Source organism: Staurois parvus, unplaced genomic scaffold, assembly GCF_062004578.1.
Source record: "Staurois parvus isolate SC_StPar_1 unplaced genomic scaffold, SC_StPar_1.0 ptg000575l, whole genome shotgun sequence".
NCBI classification, from domain to species: Eukaryota; Metazoa; Chordata; class Amphibia; order Anura; family Ranidae; genus Staurois; species Staurois parvus.
In genome coordinates, this window is record NW_028318371.1 from 314150 (window position 1) to 337133 (window position 22984).

At 47.0% G+C, this 22984-nt stretch overlaps 1 protein-coding gene across 1 annotated transcript in view; it reads left to right on the forward strand.

Annotated features, from left to right (window-relative positions):
* Positions 1–22984, forward strand: part of SACK1H (scaffolding CK1 anchoring protein H) — a 137678-nt gene that overhangs the window by 95473 nt on the left and 19221 nt on the right. The window contains exons 2-3 of the mRNA XM_089692021.1: positions 13516–14004; positions 19725–19889. Coding sequence (XP_089548147.1) covers positions 13549–14004; positions 19725–19889 — 621 coding nt within the window. The 5' untranslated portion in view covers positions 13516–13548. The remainder of the gene's footprint in view (positions 1–13515; positions 14005–19724; positions 19890–22984) is intronic.

Consider the following 22984-nt stretch of genomic DNA (forward strand, 5'->3'; position numbering starts at 1 on the left):
TAAGGGGGGATATGATCTCCATGTATAAATACATCAGTGGTTCATATAGTGAACTCGGTATAGTTATTCCCCCTGAGGTCATCACAGAGGACAAGGGGGCACTCTTTACGTCTGGAGGAAAAGAAATGTAGTCTCCAAACCTGGAAAGGTTTCTTCACAGTAAGAGCGGTGAGAATGTGGAATAGACTCCCTCAAGAGTTGGTTGTGGCCAGCTCAGTGGATTGCTGTAGGAAAGTCCTGGATTCTTTCTTGGATACACAGAATATAACTGGATATAACATTTATAGGGAAAGTTGATCCAGGGAATATCCGATTGCCTCTCAGGGGATCAGGAAGGAATTTTTTCTCCTGCAGGAGCAAATTGGATCGTGCTTTGCTGGGGTTTTTTTACCTTCTTCTGGATCAACTGTGGGTGTAGGATTATAACTTTTGTTTTGTTAATGGTTGAACTGGATGGACTTTTGTCTTTTTTCAGCCAGACTAACTATGTAACTGCAGAAAACCTCAATCAAAGCTGCTCCAGGGGATTAGAGTCTGACCACAGCTCGTCAGCAACAACACAGGAAAAGCGAAAATGTCTGAAATCCGCTGCACCCCTTCCACTTTATTGATGCCTACATAAAAAATATCACATACAGTGTCGGGAACAAAGGAATTTAACGCGTTTCACGCTCAGAACTAATGCTTACTCCTAACCTCACCAAAACTGCAGAAAAAGTAATGCAAGAACTACTTTAAAAATCGCGCTGCAGCAAATCGCAAATGTTAAGATACTGACATTGGATGTGATTTCAGGTGCGATTTTTCAATTCCCAAATTGCGCCTGAAATTGAGCCAGTATGACCGGGCACTAAGGGGTTTATTTACTAAAGCTGGAGAGTGCAAAATCAGTCTCACTTCTGCATAGAATTCAATCAGCTTCCAGGTTTCATTGCCAAAGCTTCATTGAACAAGCTGAGGTTAGAAGCTGATTGGTTTCTATGCAGAAGGGAGTCTGATTTTGGACTCTCCAGCTTTAGTAAATAAACCCCTAAATGTCAGATGCAATGTACCTGTCACAGCTGAGGCTCTTAGATGGCGATGGAGGCTTCTACACACCAATTCCAGAATGCTGTCCCAGTTTTGAGGCCACAGATTCTGCTCAAGTGTCTCTCCAATCCAAAACATTTTTTACATACTGATCACTTGGGGTCCTTATGATTCATACATAATTGCTAGACAAGTAATACCCTATGAAGCATGACTGGTATTGGTAGTAAAGTGAAACAAATATTTAAAAAAGTAAAGATTTTGATAGCCAGCAGTTTTTTTTTTTTCTTTGGTGAATTTTAACGTCAGGTCCACTTTAATCTCTTCCACCACGTGTCTCTTTATAAATATTTATCTCCCATATTAGTAGATATAAATAAAACTTATTATACAAATAATACCTATTATCTACAGGATTCCTTCCCTTCCCATGTCCTATTTTTCAAAATACAACATGCTGCAGCTTTCATCGATCGTATCTCTTCTCTACATCTTAGAAGCCGATTACTCATCCTCATTCCAGATTCCATGCAGTCTTCACAGAGCAGTAATGCTGCAAATGGCCAACACTTTGCTATAGGCGGTCATTTGTCACAATGTTACATCGAACGACTAAAAGGAGAAATATCTCAGCTAGGTTTTCATCCAGCAAATTCTCCCGCTAACACTTGTGATGTTTGTGACTCAAAACAAATTCTTTTCAGTGAAAGTTGTATTGATTCTGTTAGACAATCTATGGAATGATTTATACACGGCTCAAAAAAATGAAAGGAACTCTTTGAAAACACATCAGATGTCAATGGAGAAAAATCTCCTTCTGGATATCTATACTGATATGGACGGGGTAATGTGTTAGGAACGCAAGGATGCCCCATTGTTCGATTTTCGGGGTGTCTTTGGATTCAGTCCTCTGTAGGTTGATCATTTTCATCTAATGGAAAAAATGATGCAGCAGGCGAGTCCATTTTGCTGAAATGTCATTGCAGCAACTCAGAATGGTCCTCAGTAGTTTGTATGGCCCCCACGTGCTTGTATGCATGCCTGACACCGTCGGGGGAGGGTCCTAATGAGACCACGGATGGTGTCCTGGGGGATTTCCTCCCAGATCTGGACCAGGGCATCACTGAGCTCCTGGACAGACTGAGGTGCAACCTGGCGGCGTCGGATGGATCGAAACATGACATCCCAGAGGGGTTCTATTGGATTTAGGTCAGGCGAGCGTGGGGGCCATTTAATGGTATCAATTCCTTCATCCTCCAGGAACTGCCTGCATACTCTCACCACATGAGGCCGGGCATTGTGCACCAAAAGGAACCCAGAACCCACTGCACCAGGAGGAACCCAGGACCCACTGCACCAGCGTAGGGTCCTCCAGGAACTGCCTGCATATTCTCCTTACATGAGGCTGGGCATTGTCTGCACCAGGAGGAACCCAGGACCCACTGCACCAGGAGGAACCCAGGACCCACTGCACCAGGAGGAACCCAGGACCCACTGCACCAAGAGGAACCCAGGACCCACTGCACCAAGAGGAACCCAGGACCCACTGCACCAGGAGGAACCCAGGACCCACTGTATTAGGAGGAACCCAGGACCCACTGCACCAAGAGGAACCCAGGACCCACTGCACCAGGAGGAACCCAGGACCCACTGCACCAGGAGGAACCCAGGACCCACTGCACCAGCGTAGGGTCCAAGGATTTCATCCCAATACCTAATGGCAGTCAGGGTGCCATTGTCTAGCCTGTAGAGGTCTGTGCGTCCCTCCATGGATATGCCTCCCCAGACCATCACTGACCCCCCACCACAACGGTCATGCTGAATGATGTTACAGGCAGCAGAACATTCTCCATGGCTTCTCCAGACCCTTTCACGTCTGTCACATGTGCTCGGGGTGAACCTGCTCTCATCTGTGAGAAGCATAGGGCACCAGTGGTGGACCTGTCAATTCTGGGGTTCAGTGGCAAATGCCAATCGAGCTCTATGGTGCCGGGCAGTCAGCACAGGGCCCACTAGAGGACGTCGGGCCCTCAGGCCACCCTCATGAAGTCTATATCTGATTGTTTGGTCAGAGACATTCACACCAGTGGCCTGCTGGAGGTCATTTTGTAGGGCTCTGGCAGGTCTCATCCTGTTCCTCCTTGCACAAAGGAGCAGATACAGGTCCTGCTGATGGGTTAAGGACCTTCTACGGCCCTGTCCAGCTCTCCTAGAGGAACTGCCTGTCTCCTGGAATCTCCTCCGTGCTCTTGAGACTGTGCTGGGAGACACAGCAAACCTTCTGGCAATGACACGTATTGATGTGCCATCCTGGAGGAGCTGGACTGCCTGTGCAACCTCTGTAGGGTTCAGGTATGGCCTCATGCTACCAGTAGTGACACTGGCCCTAGCCAAACGCAAAACTAGTGAAAAACAGTCAGAAAAGATGAGTAGGGAAAAAAATGTCAGTGACCTCCACCTGTAAAACCATTCCTGTTTTGGGGGTCGTCTCATTGTTGCCCATCTAGTGCAACTGTTGTTAATTTCATTAACCCCAAAGCAGCTGAAACTGATTACCACCCCCTCTGCTACTTGCCTGACCAAATCAATATCCCAGGAGTGTCATTGACTTGATGCGACTCTGATTACAAAGTGTATCTTTATTTTTTTTTGAGCCGTGTACATGAAATGTATCAGAATGTCGGGTTAACAATTGTTATATAATTTATTACCAATTGTTCAGTACGGTACAGAGTTGTGTTTGCAATACAGTGACTGGCCTGCGGTCCTCTCCGTGTACTGACAGCCTGAACTGGCAGAAAGCGAATACTGCTCCCTGCGAGTGATTACTACTGATTAGTAAGGAGTTATTGCTGAGAGGTGGCCACCATCCCTGGTGTAGTTTGAGTCTGAACATCTTCTATGTCCATTATGGAGGGTTCCTGGGTATAAACGCCACTTGTGACCATTATGAGGAGTTTTCACTAGCCTCGTACTTAGTCTCATTACTTAAACACCTGTTGCTTGTATTATGAGGGGTTTCCACCATCCCTGTGCTGAGTTCCCGGGTCTGTACACCCGCTGTGCCCATTTTGAGGGGTTCCCACCATCTCTGTGCTGAGTTCCTGACTCTGCGCACCTGCTGTACCCATTTTGAGAGGCTCCCACCATCCCTGTGCTGAATTCCCAGGTCTGTACACCTGCTGTGCCCATTATGAGAGGCTCTCACCATCCTTGTGCTGAGTTCCCGGGTCTGTACACCTGCTGTGCTCATTATAAAGGGTTCCCACCATCCCTATACAGAGTTCCCGGGTCTGTACACCTGTTTTGCGCATTATGAAGGGTTCCCACCATCCATGTACAGAGTTCCCAGGTCTGTACACCTGCTGTGCTCATTATGGGGGGGTTTCCACCATCCCAATGCTGAGTTCCCGAATATGTACACCTGCTGTGCTCATTATGAAGGGTTCCCACCATCCCTGTACAGAGTTCCCAGCTCTGTACACCTGCTGTGCCCATTATGGGGGGTTCCCACCATTCCAATGCTGATTTCCACAACACCCCAGTGGACTGGAGTGTGTGTTGGCCCTCAAGTTTGCAGAGTCTTTCAAGGTGAATGTAAGGTGAGGAGGTGTGTGGGATGAGTCCTGGGAACTATGGTGGGAGGGTTGGTTGGGAGATTGATGATTGCTCCAGTGATTATTGGCCGTCTACCAGAACTGTTGAGCCGGACTCGTGTTGGGCCAGAAATCTGTCCTACAATCTGCTGCGCTGCGTCCATTTTCTGCTGCGTTTGCTGTGAGTGTGCAGGGCGCGGCCGTGTCGGTATTTATATAAGCCGTGTGTCAGAATGCAGCCTGCAATGTGTTCTTAAATTCCATTCATAAATGAACTGCTTGTAAATGGCGTCCACACCCCGCCGGATCCGCACACCTGAAATTGGGGCTCGATCACTTGCCAGACAGGTCTGTGATCTTCGCACTCCGTCCCAGCATGCCTCTGTCCTTCGGGCATCATGGCTGCCATCTGAAAAGGAGCGATTCAATGTCATAAAGATATACTTTTTTTTTTTTTTTTAAAACAAAAAAAGTAGTATTTAAATTTTTAATTTGGCCAAAAAACATTAGTATCCAGAACCAAAAAATTTTGAAAACCATTTATCGTTTTCCTCCCATTCCACAATTATGTGCCACTTTGTGTTGTTATTATTATTATTCAGGATTTATATATCGCCAACAGTTTGTTCAGCGCTTTACAATATAATGGGAGACAATACGGCAACAATACAGTTCAATACAAGAGGGATAGGAGGGCCCTGATCCTTGGAGCTTACAATCTAAGAGGGAGGGGCTAGTGGTACAAAAGGTAGTAACTGTGGGGGATGGACTGGTAGGAGAAGTAGAGGATTCCATTATTAGCTGAGGGCAGGATAGGGTTCCCTGAAGAGAGAGAGGTTTTCAGAGAACGCCTAAAAGTGAGCAGAGTAGGCGATAGTCTGATAAATTGGGGTAGAGAGTTCCAGAGGATGGGGGAAGCTCTGGAGAAGTCCTGGAGAGAAGCATAGGAGGAGGAGACAAGGGAGCTAGAGAGTAGGAGGTCTTGCGAGGAGCGGAGAGTACGGTTTGGGTGATATTTGGAGACAAGATTGGTGATGTAATTGGGGGCAGAGTTATAAATGGCTTTATATGTTATTGTTAATGTTTTGAATTTTATCCGTTGGGCAATGGGAAGCCAGTGGAGGGATTGGCAGAGAGGGGTGGAGGACACTGGGTGGAGGCCAGTGGAGGGATTGGCAGAGAGGGGTGGGGGCCAGTAGAGGGATTGGCAGAGCGGGATGGAGGACACTGAGTGGAGGGCAGTGGAGGGATTGGCAGAGAGGGGTGGAGGCCAGTGCAGGGATTGGCAGAGAGGGGTGGAGGACACTGAGTGGGGGCCAGTGGAGGGATTGGCAGAGAGGGATGGAGGACACTGAGTGGAAGCCAGTGGAGGGATTGGCAGAGAGGGGTGGAGGCCAGTGATGGGATTGGCAGAGAGGGGTGGAGGACGCTGAGCTGAGGCCAGTGGAGGGATTGGCAGAGAGGGGTGGCTGCCAGGGCCAGTGTTGGTCTATCACATAAAATCCCAATAAAATACATTTACATTTTTGGTTGTAACATGACAAAATGTGGAAAATTTCAAGGGGTATGAAGACTTTTTCAAGGCATTGTATAATTGACCTCCGCCAAGGCCAATATGTCCAAATGCGGTTGAATTAGAACATATACCAATGACAAAATGGTGCTCGTAACGTTTATGCAAACGCAAACAATAAATTTCTCATTTGCTTCAATTTGGTCTTTTAAATATACCATTAAAAGTGTTTTGTTATGTCTGTTCAAAAGAAAATGAAGCCATTGATCCTGCCAAAAAGCCGTCACCAAAATCTCAAACCATGTTACCAGCCCTACCTCAGGTGTTTTGGTGAGTTACAGACCACCTTTCCCTATGTTATGGAGAGGGGAGGTGTTCTGTACTCTTGTCGTAGGATGACTACGTTCTATAGATAACAGTGCAGTGAGTGAGTGTTGTCACCCTAGAACAGGAAGTGTTATTTTTAGGTTCACCAAATGAAAATAAAGGTGTGCCCTGAACTCATTTTGGCTCTCCTTCACTCACCACTGAGAAATTTTACTTTATAAATGGACTAAATTCCTTTGGTCCATGACGTATGACCCATGTCAGGTCTCGGTATGACCTACAACCACTGCAGGTGGGTGTTTGATATTGGAGGAACAGAGGTGGGAAATGATGATGTTCCAGCCTGTAGTGATGAGGATGATACCATGTTCTTTTTACTCTTCAAGAAGTGCTGACCATTCCATGGGGTGGGATTTCTGGTTGCTGATGAAAACTGTGTTGGGGGTCAGGGTGTGGACGCCATGAATTGATCCAGATACATATTACAAGCCAGAGGAATGTTCCAATTCTTCTCTGAGGCGCTTGCATAATATTAAATATTGTTTATTCAGCAGAGCAGCAATTAGGACAAACTGTAACAATTCTTCTCCAATCCTAAGTAAATATTTTATTACAGCCGAACCCGTCACCTCCCGCAGACTCTCTCTAAATTGCTGAGATTTCAGGAATATTGGCATGGTCCAAATAAACCGTCGTCAACGTTTGTTAAATAGGCAGCCCAAGGAGCATCGGTACTATATTTAGAGCAGAGAACATTGCCATAGACCTGGAGAGCCAAGACAAGTGCTATCTCCTTGGACTGGTTCTCCCCGATTGGGAGAAGTATTGTTGTCAAGCATGGGGCCCCATTTCATCGTACTATATTTAGAGCAGAGAACATTGCCATAGACCTGGAGAGCCAAGACAAGTGCTCTATAGGGGAGAACCAGCCCAAGGAGATAGCATTTGTCTTGGCTCTCCAGGTCTATGGCAATGTTCTCTGCTCTAAATATAGAACGATGCAATGGGGCCCCATGCTTGACTACAATACTTCTCTATAGGGGAGAACCAGCCCAAAGAGATAGCACTTGTCTTGGCTCTCCAGGTCTATGGCAATGTTCTCTGCTCTAAATATAGAACGATGCAATGGGGCCCCATGCTTGACTACAATATTATTATTATTATTATTATACAGTATTTATAAAGCGCCAATAGTTCGCTCAGCGCTGTACATTACAAAGGGAGACAGAACATGTGACAGAACAATACCAATACAATGCAAAACATGAGGGGATCAAGGGCCCTGCTCTTTCGAGCTTACAATCTAGGAAGGAGGGGGTGGTGGCACAGGAGGAGATAGCTGTGGGGGATGGAGTGGTAGGAAGAGTGGAGGAGGGAGGCAAGTTAGCAGGGGGTGGGGTAGGCTTCCCTGAAGAGATGGGTTTTCAGGGTGCGCCTAAAGGAGAGGAGAGTAGGTGATAATCTGATGGGTTGGGGCAGGGAGTTCCAGAGGATGGGTGACACCCTGGAGAAGTCCTGGAGGCGGGCATGGGAGGAGGAGACCAGGGAACTAGAGAGAAGGAGGTCTTGTGAGGAGCGGAGTGTGCGTGCTGGGCGGTACTTGGATATTAGGTCAGTGATGTAGTTCGGGGCAGTATGGTGGACAGCTTTGTACGTCAGCGTTAGGATTTTGAATTTGATCCGTTGCGCAATCGGAAGCCAGTGGAGGGATTGGCAGAGGGGGGTGGCGGAGACAGAGCGGTTGGAAAGGTGAATGAGTCTGGCAGCCGTGTTCAGGATGGACTGAAGAGGGGATAGCCAGCGGCGAGGCAGGCCAGTGAGGAGGGAGTTGCAGTAGTCGAGTCGTGATATGATGAGGGAGTGGATGAGCTGTTTAGTGGTTTCTGGGGTTAGGAACGTGCGGATTTTGGCGATGTTGCGGAGGTGGAGTCTGCATGTTGCGGAGGCGGAGTCTGCACGAGTTTGTTAAAGATTGGACTTGGGGCTGGAAGGATAGGTTGGAGTCCAGAATGACACCCAGTACTCTGGCCTGCAGGGCGGGTTTGATGGTAGCGTTGTTGGATGTGACGGAGAAATCAATGGGGGGTGGTGTCCGGGCTGGGGGGAAGACAAGAAACTCGGTTTTGGAGAGGTTCAATTTAAGGAAGTGGAGCGACATCCAGTCTGATATGTCGCTCAGTAGGTGTGTGATTCGGGCTGAGACCAAGGGGGTGAGGTGGGGGGTTGAGAGATAGATTTGTGTGTCGTCGGCATAGAAGTGGTAGTTGAAGCCGTGAGAGTGTATGAGTTGGCCAAGGGAGGAGGTATAGATGGAGAAGAGAAGGGGCCCGAGGACAGAGCCTTGAGGGACCCCAACAGAGAGGGGGAGTGAGGGGGAGGTGGTAGCATTATAGGTAACGCTGAAAGAGCGTTGTGACAGGTAGGATGAGATCCAGGAGAGAGCAGAATCTCTGAGGCCGAGGGAGTGTAGTTTTTTAAGGAGGAGGGGGTGGTCGACTGTGTCGAAGGCCGCAGAGAGGTCAAGGAGTAGGAGCACTGAATAGTGTCCATTAGCTTTGGCGGTTAGCAGGTCGTTGGAGAGTTTGAGTAAGGCAGTTTCGGTGGAGTGTAGGGGACAGAAGCCGGACTGTAGGGGATCGAGGAGGTTGTTGTCGTTGAGGTGAGAGCATAGGCGGGCGTAGACTAGGCGCTCGAGGAGTTTAGATGTAAATGGGAGCAGGGAGATGGGTCTGAGGTTGTTCGGGTCATTGGGGTCCAGGGAGGGCTTTTTAAGTATGGGGGTGATGTGTGCATGTTTCAGAGGGGAGGGGAAAGTGCCTGAGGAGAGGGAGAGATTGAAGATGTGGGTGAGGGAGCGTAGGATGGAGGAGGAGGAAGGTCGTAGAAGTTGTGAGGGGATAGGGTCGAGGGGGCAGGTGGTGAGGCGGGCATCAGAGAGGGTCTTGGAGACTTCCTCGATGGTAGTAAGGTCAAAGGTGTGGAGTGTTGGGGGAGCTTCAGTATGAGGAATGTAGGGTGGGGTGGAAGAGGAGGTCAGAGCAGTGGTGGGGCCGTGGGAGAGGGGTGATGAGGGGGTAGCTGAGTGAGGGTGAAGGGGGTTGGAGAGAGTTTGAGCAGCGACGAAGTCCCTGCGGGTTATGTCGAGGGGGAGGGGGGATAAGGGGGTAGCTGTGTGAGAGGGGACAGGTTGAGAGGGCGTGTGAGTTGCGGCAATGTCCTTGCGAATTGTGTCAATTTTGTTTTTGAAGTGATTGGCAATCTCAAGGGCAGTGAGTGAGGTGCTGGGTGGAGGTGGGGGTGGAGAGAGTAGAGAGTTGAAGGCAGAGAAGAGTCGGCGAGGATTGGAGGAGAGGGCCTTGATGAGGGTCAAGAAGTAGGCCTGTTTGGCAGCATGGAGGGAGGAGGTGTAGGTGCGGAAGGCAGATTTGTAGCGGGTGAAGGCTTGTTTGGATTTGGTTTTGCGCCATAGTCGCTCTAGGGCACGACTTTGTCGTTTGAGGGTTTTGGTGTGATCAGTCTGCCAGGGCTGGAGCGGTCGGGGTCTGGTGTTGCGTGTGGTTAAAGGCGCTAGTGAGTCAAGGGCTGTTGAGAGCGCGTTGTTGTAGGCGGTCAAAGCCAAGTCGGGGCAGGACAGGGGGAGGATGCGGTCGTGGAGTTGATCAGCTGCAGAGTGGAGGGAGGCAGGGTTAAGGTTGCGGAGGTTACGGCTGGTAGTAGTGTGACATTTGGAGGGGTAGGCATTGGAGGACGAGGAGATAGAGAAGGTGATCAGGTTGTGGTCAGAGAGAGGGAAGGGGGTGTTAGTGAGGTTGTGGGGAGCGCATCGGTTGGAGAAGACAAGATCAAGGATATTTCCGTCGGAGTGGGTGGTGGATTGTATGCACTGTGCAAGTGCAAAGGAGGAGGTTAGGTGGAGGAGACGGGCTGTGTCCGGGTTGTCGAGGTTGACAGGGATGTTAAAATCCCCAAGAATTATGGTGGGTAGCTCAGAGGAGAGGAAGAAGGGTAGCCAGGAGGAGAAGTCATCCAGGAAGCGGGGTATGGATCCAGGAGGCCGGTATATCACAGCAATCTTCAGGGGGGTTGGGGAGAATAGTCGGACGCAGTGGGCCTCGAAGGAGGAGAAGGATAGGGAGGGGGGGGTTTGGGAGGACTCGGAAGGTGCTCTGCGGTGACAGGAGCAGACCAACCCCACCACCTTTACGACCGTTAGGCCTGGGTGAGTGGGTCCAGGTGAGACCTCCATAGGAGAGTGCAGCAGGGGAGGTAGAGTCAGTGGGCTGGATCCAGGTTTCCGTGATCGCCAGGAGGTTGAGGGAGCGGGAAACAAAGAGTTCGTGGATGGCGGTAAGCTTGTTGCACACCGAACGGGCGTTCAGGAGTGCACATGAAAACGGGGGGAGATTTTAGGGAGCAGGGAGACAGATACTAAGTTGCGGGGGTTGCAGTAGGACGTGGAAGCGGGAGGGTGTTGAGCGGGTGAGGGAGGTGGAGGGCCAGGATTTGGGGAGATGTCCCCCGCGGCTAGGAGGAGGAGAAGGGTGAGAAAGGTGGCATGGGAGCGGGATGTGCAGGAGCGTGAGAAACTCCTAGTGGAGGTGTTGGGGTCAGTGGGAGAGTGGAGTAATAGGAGGAGGTGGTGGGTGCCATAGAGGGGTGAGGGAAGCAGTGAGGACACGATATACAAATGTTTGGGAGGGGCAGAGGGATATAGTGAATGGAATTTGGGAACGGAGGAGAGGAAAATGAGAAGGAGGAGTGGAAGAGACATTTTGGGGAGGTGAAGAGAGCAGTAGTAGGGAGATGATAGCAGTGAGGGGGAGATGTACAGGTTGTGGGGTGGAGCAGAGGGGTAGAGAAATGAGATTTGGGAACAGAGGATAGTAATATGAAGAGGAGAAGAGGGGAGTATTATATAAAGTTACACGGGATGGGTCTCAGGCATGTAAGAGGTTTCCCAGGGTGTTTGCTTGCAGTCTTCCAGCATGCAGTAGAGCTTCTTGCTGTTGTTGTGTCTTCCTGCTGCTTGAGTTCTCCTGCTTTAGTTCAACTGCTGCGTTTAACTGCTTCTTCTATGCACTCGTTCGAAGCCGCACTCAATCTGAAGCAGCACCCCATCAGAGACTGTGCCCCCCATCAGAGATCTCCCCCATGAGCTGATCTAAATTTATAGGGAGATGCTCAAAATACTTCTCTATAGGGGAGAACCAGCCCAAGGAGATAGAAGTATTGTAGTCAAGCATGGGGCCCCATTGCATCGTTCTATATTTAGAGCAGAGAACATTGCCATAGACCTGGAGAGCCAAGAAAAGTGGTATCTCCTTGGGCTGGTTCTCCCCTATAGAGAAGTATTGTAGTCAAGCATGGGGCCCCATTGCATCGTACTATATTTAGAGCAGAGAACATTGCCATAGACCTGGAGAGCCAAGACAAGTGCTATCTCCTTGGGCTAGTTCTCCCCGATTGGGAGAAGTATTGTAGTCAAGCATGGGGTCCCATTTGTAGGACAGTGGAGGCAGCAGGGGAGCCACATAGCGACAGCACCAGGTACAGCAGTTGATATAAGCTTGGCTAGATTTTCCAATTGTTTTGTTCCTCAAGAGCAGCATGGGGTTGTTCTTCGCAATCATTGGATGATCACCCACTCTGAGACAATCCCCTATGGCTATGGGCACCATAACTCAAAGCATCAATCAGAATTCTTTCAATAGAAACAGAGCTGCCTTTTGGTTGAACGTTTTGTGGTTCGCTTTCTTCGAAGTACACCCAAATAATAGGCCTGTCCTTGGGGTGAAGCAGTAGTGGGTTGGGGATGAATAGGGTATTGAAGGCAAAAAACTATTCAGGTAGGACTACCTACCTGAATATTTTTCATATTAAAGAGCAGGGCTTTTTTTTCCTCTGAGAATAGGTTCAGGTACTACCCCTTCTGAGTCACCCCTTGTCTCTGCTTCCCTATCAATCTTCAAGCACCGCCCCTTGGTTCCACAACTATCCATCTCCTAGTATCTTTCCATTTAGAGAATAAAGAACCAAGCAACATTTCATTTTGCGAAGTAATTTCTATGTAATTTGTTATGATCCCCTGAAGCCAGCAACAATAGACCCCTTCCAGCAACATTAGATGCCTCCAGCAACAATAACTCCCGGACCACCCCAGCAACAAGGGGCCCCCCATCAGAGACCATGCATCTCCCAGCAGCCATCAACAATAGACCCCTACCTCAATAGTAGATCCCTCCTGGCAAAAAGACCATCAACAATAGATTAAAAGTAGATCCCTCAACATCAATAGACCCACCAGGACACCCCTGCATCCCTTGCCATTGCATAAATTTAGTGCTGAAGGTACCAAAACTGTGTTCCCCAATGTTCCTGCTGAAAAAAAAGCCCTGTTAAAGGGGTACAGTAACGCAAGACAGGACATGCTGGAACTCTATGAAATGCTTTTGTAGTGTATTGTACATACAAATAGTGTCACATAATCTCCATCTTGATTCTTGCTGTGGGACCTAAGGTACTAACTGGATAGATCAACCTTGCTTGAGGAGAAGAAACATCTCCCTAGGGGGTCACCTAACCAAAATCTATAAACCGCTGAAAAAAAGTCATGTGTAGAGAAAATTTGACTCAAAATGGCATCTGACTTCTAAGAGAACCAAAGTTTGAGAAACTACATGGACTACTGTCTTACAGTAGCATAGTATGGGATCAGACTGCTTGTGTTGACCACTCTCATGGCTAGGTTTGGGCTAGTTCAACTACTGTTCCTTCGTTTTCAACCAAGCATCTCAAAATAGAATACTACCAACACTTTGGATCATTTCATTTACAGAAACTGTTGAAGCGTTTGCCAGCTTTATTCATTACTGACTCCTCGTTGACTGGCTGGGTATATTGGATATAGTAGTTTCTCAGGAGCCGGAAGTGTACTAGATGCCTCCATCCATTCAATCACTCACTGGGAATTTTAGTACATTTGTATTTGGTGTGTTGTAGGTATTTCCTAGTGCTGCAGGTTAATAATCTGTGTTTTGTATCTTTCTCCAGGTCCCGTCTCTCCCCTCCCTCTGGTGTAGAGCCATGGCACGACGCTCCCAGAGCTCCTCCCAAGGAGACAACCCTTTGGACCCCAACTACCTCCCCCCACACTACAAGGAGTATTATCGTATCGCCATTGATGTCCTGACTGAAGAGGGTCCTGCAGGCTATGAGCGTTTCCTCACTGAAGAGGGGGCTCCTGACTTTCTATGCCCCTCTGAAGTTGACCACATCTCCAAAAATCTTCAGAGACCTCCTGAACCCACCCAGGAAAGCATGTACACAGACACTGTCTATGGCATGCAGGATGATGCTGATGGTTCCTCAGGGACCTACTGGCCCATGCACTCCGACACCGCTGCCCCAGAGCTGGATCTTGGCTGGCCAACCATCTTTGGATTTCAGGGGACGGAGGTGACCACACTAATACATCCACCACCTGCGGACAGCCCCAGCATCAAAGAGGAGGTGCGCAGGATGATTCGTTCTGCCCAGCAGGTAGGAAAAACTATAAAAATGAAATGCGCTAACTACTTTGTTTCATGTATAGATACTTTCTGCATGGGTCTAACACGAAGTATAAACCATCTTCCATAAGGAAACTGTGACCATCTATCAGCACAATACTCTAGAACAGCGACTCTCAACCTGTCGGTCACGACCCCTTTGGGTCCATTTCACAGGGGTCGCCTCAGACCATCAGAAAACGCATTAGTACCCGAGACACCGCTCCTCTATCCGTCTCCAGACGATGTGTGGGCAGGATAACATACTGCCCCTGTCAACTGGCCACACCCCCGGGATCACTCAACAGCTCCGCCTCCTCACCAGTGATTGGCCGCCGGAACTGTAGCTCAGGAGAGGCACACAGGCAGCCAATCGATCACCGGCGAGGAGGTGGAGCTTGGAGAGGAGGAGCCGAGCGGCAGCGCGAAGATCAAAGAAGATTGAGTGAGGGAGCTGCTGGAGCGAGTGGAGAGTGGCCGGAGAAGGAAGAAAGCTGACCGGTAAGTGTCTGTACCGTGCAGATGGTGGTGCTGCTGCAGCCAGGTATGCTGGTTGTAGATGGGAGAGGGAGGGAGCAAGCCCAGGCTGGAGCAGGGGTCAGCAAGGTAAGTATCATTGGTGTCAGTGGGAGGAATAGTGCCCCATCATTGGTGTCACTAATACCAATGATGGGGCACTATTCCTCCCACTGACACCAATGATGGGGCACTATTCCTCCCCCTGACACCAATGATGGGGCACTATTCCTTCCACTGATACCAATGATGGGGCACTATTCCTCCTCCCACTGACACCAACGATCAGGCACTATTCCTCCTCCCACTGACACCAACGATGGGAAACTATTCTTCCCCCCACTGGCACCAACGATGGGGCACTATTCCCCCCCCCCCCCAATGACACCAATGATGTGGCATTACTCCTCCCACTGCAAGATTACAGTTATGAAGTAGCAATGAAAATAATTTTATGGTTGGGGGTCACCACAACATGAGGAACTGTATTAAAGGGTTGCGGCATTAGGATGGTTGAGAACCACTGCTCTAGAACAATGCAGGCATTTCAGTGTGGGAATTCCAAGAGGAGTAGGAGCAAAGAGAAAAAGAAGCGGCCCTCCCAGTATGTACAGAATGGACAGGGGGCTTGCCATGAGGTGGTACTTTACATTTTGTGTGTGAGGGTATAAATGTGAGTCTGTGCCAGGGGTCTCCAAACTTTCTAAACAAAGGGCCAGCTTACTGTCCTTCAAATTTTAGGGGGGCCAGACTGTGGCCAGTGGAAGTAAAAAATGTCCTGATGTCAGTGAGAGTAAACAATGTTCCATCTTCGGCATTAGGGGGAGGAATAGTGCCCCATTGTCGGTGTCAGTGGCAGAAACTATGCTCCGCTATATTTAACAGTGGGGGCAAAATACAAAAAGGGCCAAATAAAAGCAGACAAAGGGCCGCATTCCGCCCCCGGGCCGCAGATTGGAGACCACTGGTCTGTGCCATCCAGGAGACTGAGGGTAATAAATCAGTAAGTGAGGACCAGGCAGATGATGGCACTTTAATCAGACTAGAACAGGGGCCACCAAACTTTCTAAACAAAGGGCCAGCTTATAGTGTTTCAGACATTAGGGGGGCTGGACTGTGGCTAATGGGAGTAAAAAATGCCCTGACGTTCGTGAAAGTAAACAATGTCTCAGGATTGGTGGCCAGTAGGAGTATAAAAAAAACTTTCATAGTGTCTCTGGTCAGTAGAAGGAGGAATAGTGCCCCATCATTGGTATCAGTGGGAGGAATTGTGCCCCATCATTGATGTCAGTGGGAGGAATAGTGCCCCATCATTGATGTCAGTGGGAGGAATAGTGCCCCATCATTGGTGTCAGTAACAGGAATAGTGCCCCATCATTGGTGTCAGTGGGAGGAATAGTGGCCCATCGTTGGTGTCAGTGGGAGGAATAGTGCCCCATCATTGGTATCAGTGGGAGGAATAGTGCCCCATCATTGGTGTCAGTGGGAGGAATAGTGCCCCATCATTGGTATCAGTGGGAGGAATAGTGCCCCATTATTGGTATCAGTGGGAGGAATAGTGCCCCATTATTGGGGCAGTAACAGGAATAGTGCCCCATCATTGGTGTCAGTGGGAGGAATAGCGCCCCATCATTGGTGTCAGTGGGAGGAATAGTGCCCCATCATTGGTATCAGTGGGAGGAATTGTGCCCCATCATTGGTGTCAGTGGGAGGAATAGTCCGCTAAGAGCCTGGGAATAAAGGCAAGCAGTAGTAGCAGGGCCATAGTTTGGAGACCAGTGGACTAGAAGATTGGATTTCTGAGTGATGGAGGTAGATTATTCCTTTATTGGCCTCTAGAGATCTGCAGAACATTGCTCTGCCCCATCTCCTTCCTGAAAGATCCATACTGATATACAGGTGAAACTCGAAAAATTAGAATATCGTGCAAAAGTTCATTTATTTCAGTGCAGCAACTTAAAAGGTGAAACTAATATATGAGACTCATTACATGCAAAGCAAGATAGTTCAAGCCGTGATTTGTCATCATTGTGATGATTATGGCTTACAGCTCATGAAAACCCCAAATCCACAATCTCAGAAAATGAGAATTTTCCATGCAATCAATAAAACAAGGATTGTACATAGAACAATATCGGACCTCTGAAAAGTAGAAGCTGCATATGTACTCAGTACTTGGTTTGGGCCCCTTTTGCAGCAATTACTGCCTCAATGCGGCGTGGCATGGAAGCTATCAGCCTGTGGCTCTGTTGAGGTGTTATGGAAGACCAGGATGCTTCAATAGCGGCCTTCAGCTCTTCTGCATTGTTCAGTCTCATATCTCTCATCTTTCTCTTGGCAATGCCCCATAGATTCTCTATGGGGTTCAGGTCAGACGAGTTTGCTGGCCAATCAAGCACAGTAATCCCACGGTCATTGAACCAGGTTTTGGTGCTTTTGGCAGTGTGGGAGGTGCCAAGTCCTACTGGAAAATGAAGTCAGCATCCCCATAAAGCTCTTCTACGGAAGGAAGCATGAAGTGCTCCAAAATCTCCTGGTAGACGGCTGCTTTGACCCTGGAATGAAGCACAGTGGGCCAACACCAGCAGATGACATGGCTCCCCAAATCAACACAGACTGTGGAAACTTCACACTGAACTTCAAGCATCTTGCACTGTGTGCCTCTCCATTCTTCCTCCATACTCGGGGTCCTTGTGCCTCTCCATTCTTCCTCCATACTCGGGGTCCTTGTGCCTCTCCATTCTTCCTCCATACTCGGGGTCCTTGGGCCTCTCCATTCTTCCTCCATACTCGGGGTCCTTGGGCCTCTCCATTCTTCCTCCATACTCGGGGTCCTTGGTTTCCGTATGAGATGCAAAAGTTGCTCTCATCAGAAAAGAGGACTTTGGACCACTGAGCAACAGACCAGGTCTGTTTTTCTTTAGCTCAGGTAAGACGCTTCTGACGTTGTATGTTGTTCAGGAGCGGCTTGATAAGAGGAATACGACCTTGTCCAGGATCCGTCTGTGTGTGGTGACTCTTGATGCACTGACTCCAGCCTCAGTCCACTCCTTGTGAAAGTCCCCAACACTTTTGAATGGCCTTTTCCTGACCATCCTCTCCAGGCTGCGGTCATCCCTGCTGCTTGTGCACCTTTTTCTTCCTCACTTTTCCCTTCCACATAACTTTCTATTAATGTGCTTTGATACAGCACTTTGGGAACATCCAACGTCTTCTGCAATTACCTTTTGAGGGTTTCCCTCCTTATGGAGGGTGTCAGTGATGGTGTCAGGTCAGCAGTCTTTCCCATGATTGGGATTCCTACTAAACCAGACTGAGAGACCATTTAAAGGCTCAGGAACCCTTTGCAGGTGTTATGGCTGAATGAGCTGATTAGAGTGGGACACTTTGAGCCGAGAATATTCCACCTTTTCACAATATTCTCATTTTCTGAGATTGTGGATTTGGGGTTTTCATGAGCTGTAAGCCATAATCATCACAATGATGACAAATCACGGCTTGAACTATCTTGCTTTGCATGGAATGAGTCTCATATATTAGTTTCACCTTTTAAGTTGCTGCACTGAAATAAATGAACTTTTGCACCATATTCTAATTTTTCGAGTTTCACCTGTATTGTGCAGATTATTCCATCACTGACTTTTCTAGAGGTCTGCAGAACATTTCCCCATCCCATCTCCCTCCTTACAGATAGAAATTCATATATTCTGCAGATTCTTCCATCACTGATCTCTCTAAAGATCTGCAGAACATTGCTCCATCTCATCTCCTTGCTGACAGATATATATATTCATTTATTCTCCAGAATCTTCCATCAATGATCTCTCTAAAGATCTGCAGAACATTGATCCATCCTATCGCCATCCTGACAGATACATAATGATATATTCTGCAGATTATTCCATCACTGACTTTTCTAGAGGTCTGCAGAACATTGCTCTGTCTCATCTACTTGCTGACAGATATATATTGATATATTCTGCAGATTATTCCATCACTGATCTCTCTAGAGATCTGCAGAACATTGCTCCATCTCATCTCCGTCCTGACAGATACATAATAATATATTCTGTGGATTATTCCATCACTGACCTCTCTGGAAATCTGCAGATCTTTGCTCTGTCCCATTTCCCTTCTGATAGATTCATTTTTATTTCTTCTGCAGATTATTCCTTTATTGGCCCCTAGACATCTGCAGAACATTGCTCCATCCCATTTTAGTCCTGACGGATACATATTGATATATTCTGCGGATTATTCCATCACTGACCTCTCTGTAAATCTGCAGAACATTGCTCCATCCCATCTCCCTCCTGATAGATAAATATTGATATATTCTGCATATTATTCCATCACTGATCTGTCTAGATATCTGCAGAGCATTGCTCCATCCCATCTCCCTCCTGACGGATACACATTGATATATTCTGCAGACTATTCCATCACTGACCTCTCTAGAGATCTGCAGATCATTGCTCCATCCCATCTCCCCCCTCCTCATGGATACATATTGATATATTCTGCAGATTATTCCATCACTGATCTCTCTAGAGACTGCAGAACATTGCTCCATCCCATCTCCCTTCTGATAGATTCATCTTTTTATTTTTTTTATGAAGATCATTCCACCAACAACCTCTCTACAGATCTGCAGAACATTGCTCTGTCCCATCTCCCTTCTGATAATTCATTTTCTTCATTGGCCCCTAGAGCTCTGCAGAACATTGCTCCATCCCATCTCCCTCCTGATGGATACATATTGATGTATTCTGCAGATGATTTCATCACTGGACCCTCTAGAGCTCTGCAGATGTTCCCATGGATAGTTCGGACGTATCTTTGTTCCTCTGGCTGCATTTCGGGTGGTTTAGACTTTCCTGATTTTTAATACATTGAATGTTTCTCTCCCGGATCCTGTCTGTGTTCCGTATTCATCGTTTTATTCTCCCCATTCCGTTATATTGTATCCTTTTATGTTCTTTGTGTAGAAATATCTGTACCGTTTATTGGCTCTTAATATCGTTTCCTCCCCCAGTGTTCCAGTATTGGTGTCTCCTATAATGTCATTTTTGAACTTGTGTCTTTTATGTTTTTCTACGCTTTTGCTGATGTTGGCGCTATTTAAGCACATGCAATGGTAATGGGTTATCGCGCAGTCGGTTCCTGACGTTTTGGTGTGTTCATCTTCCTCTGCAGGTCATTGCGATCGTGATGGACATCTTCACCGATGTGGACATCCTCTCTGACCTGCTGGATGCAGCCGCCCGCCGTGTCCCCGTCTACATCATCCTGGACAAGATGAATTCTGAGCACTTCCTGGACATGGCCACCAAGTGCCGCGTCAACCTGAACTTCGTGGAGGTAAGCCCCACAACCCCCTCCCCCGACATCCCATGACCACCTGCTTATACACCTCACATCTGTGTATGGCGTGATTGTACTGTAGGATGTGCAGATTACGCCGCTCTACCGGTCAGAAGCAGCTACAGCAACCAAAGCCTGGAGTTGGGAAGGGTTAGGCTTTTATTGCTGTCTGAGTTCTGATTGGGGATAGACATGGGCGGTTAGTTTTTTCGTTCTGAAGCGAAATTCGGACAAATTATTAGTTATTCAGAAATTTGGATTTATCCGAATTACAATAGTAATGAATCCGAAATAACAAAGCTGAATGCGAATGGAATTTCGACTTAAATTCGAAAAGGGTAGAACATAATAGAATAGAAAATAAAAGAATAGAATTGAATAGAATATACTGTAATAGAATAGAATGAACAATAGAATAGAAGAGATTAGAATACAAAAAAATATGAATAGATTAGAATAGAATAATTATCTTCCAAAATTCAAATTTCGAACAGATTAGGTTAAAATAGAAAAAAACAATAGAATAATAGAAAATAGGTATATATAACCTCAAATGTTTTGAATTTTGAATAGAACAATTTTGAATTGAATAGAAAAGAATGAATACAAAAGAATAGAATAGAAATTAATAAAATAGAATAGAAAAGAATAGAATAGAAAAAAAACTAGAATAGAATATAACTGTCTTCCGAAATTCGAATTTCAAATATAATAAATTTGAACTTGAATAGACTAGATTAAAACAGAATAGAAAAGAATAGAATAGAACAAACAATAGAATTAAATAGAATAAAATAGAATATAAGAGTCTTCCGAAATGTGAATTTCGAATAGATTAGGAAAGATTAGAAATTAAAAATAAATAGAAAGTAAGAGAATAGAGAAAAACAAAGTAGAATATAACTGTCTTCTGAAATTCAAATTCTTAACTGAATAAATTTTAATAGAAAAGAATGCAATAGAATAGCATAAACAATAGAATAAAATAGAATATAACTGTCTTCTGAAATTTTAATTTCAAATAGAATAAATTTGAACTCGAATAGACTAGATGAGAACAGAATAGAAAAGAATAGAATAGAACAAACAATAGAATAGAATTCAATAGAATAAAATTATAACTGTCTTCCGAAATTCGAATTTCAAATAGAATAGAAAAGCATAGAAAATAAGAGAATAGAAAAAAAAACAATAAAATCGAATATACTGTAACTGTCTTCTGAAATTCAAATTTCAGAATAAACTGGAACAGAAAAGAATAGAATAGAAAAGAATACAATAGAATAAAATAGAATAAAATAGAATATAACTCTTCTGAAATTTGAATTTCAAATAGAATAAATTTGAATAGAAAAGAATACAATAGAATATAACTGTCTTTTCAAAGTCGAATAGATTAGAATAGAATAACACAGAATATATCCTTCCAAAATTCAAATTTCGGATAGAATAGATTTGAATGCCGATTAAAATTTTCTGAAAACGGAATTTAATTTGAGTCGAATTAAAAAATGAAAAGAATTTCAAAACTAAACAAATTTAACTTAACAAAATTATATAAATAACAAATCGAAACAAAACAAATGTTTTCATTCTGCACATGTCTAATTGAAGGGGGGGGGGGGGGGTTGGTGTCTCGGTGATCACCGTCATTGGGACAGGAAGTCAGAAGTGGCTTCCCAAGGATAGACCAGAATAAAAACCCGAGAGAGTTTGTAACCCTTCCCCAATCCATCCCACATCTTTTCCACTCTCTCCGCTCTCTTTTCTTGTGGAGGCAAAATATGTGAATCTCAGAATGCTGAAAGTTCCTCTGGATCAGCACGAAGCTCCATGTTTGTCACTCGTTTTATAAACTGTTACTCATGGGCGGGGCCAGGGACAGTCAGGCTAGGCAGGAAAGGGCTAGAATCTGATGCTGGACGTCCTCCAGCCAGGAAATGAGGCCGAGCTCTATCTGACTTTCTGCAGCTTCCAATGCACATTGTGAGGAGCTCCCAGTGTGCAGTGACATCAGAGGAAGCCATTCCAGTCCAGGAGAGGAGCCGGTACACCTGTGCAAGACTGGAGGGGAGGAGCCGCTACACCTGTGCAAGACTGAAGGGGAGGAGCCGGTACACCTGTGCAAGACTGGAGGGGAGGAGCCGGTACACCTGTGCAAGACTGAAGGGGAGGAGCCGGTACACCTGTGCAAGACTGAAGGGGAGGAGCCGGTACACCTGTGCAAGACTGGAGGGGAGGAGCCGGTACACCTGTGCAAAACTGAAGGGGAGGAGCCTGTACACCTGTGCAAAACTGAAGGGAGGAGCCGGTACAAGTGCAAGACGGAAGGGGAGGAGCCGGTACACCTGTGCAAGACTGGAGGGGAGGAGCCGATACACCTGTGCAAGACTGAAGGGGAGGAGCCGGTACACCTGTGCAAAACTGAAGGGAGGAGCCAGTACAAGTGCAAGACGGAAGGGGAGGAGCCGGTACACCTGTGCAAGACTGGAGGGGAGGAGCCGGTACACCTGTGCAAGACTGGAGGGGAGGAGCTGGTACACCTGTGCAAGACTGGAGGGGAGGAGCCGGTACACCTGTGCAAGACTGGAGGGGAGGAGCCGGTACACCTGTGCAAGACTGAAGGAGAGGAGCCGGTACACCTGTGCAAGACTGAAGGGGAGGAGCCGGTACACCTGTGCAAGACTGAAGGGGAGGAGCCGGTACACCTGTGCAAGACTGGAGGGGAGGAGCCGGTACACTTGTGCAAAACTGAAGGGAGGAGCCGGTACAAGTGCAAGACGGAAGGGGAGGAGCCGGTACACCTGTGCAAGACTGGAGGGGAGGAGCCGGTACACCTGTGTCAGACTAAAGGGGATGTCGGAGGAAGGGTTTAACATTGTTGCATTTTTAACCCATAACTGGGAGGACTGTAGCTTTGCAGTTAGTGAAGGGCACATTGGGGTAGATTTAGTGAAGGGCACATTGGGGTAGATTTAGTGAAGGGCACATTGGGGTAGATTTAGTGAAGGGCACATTGGGGTAGATTTAGTGAAGGGCACATTGGGGTAGATTTAGTGAAGGGCACATTGGGGTAGATTTAGTGAAGGGCA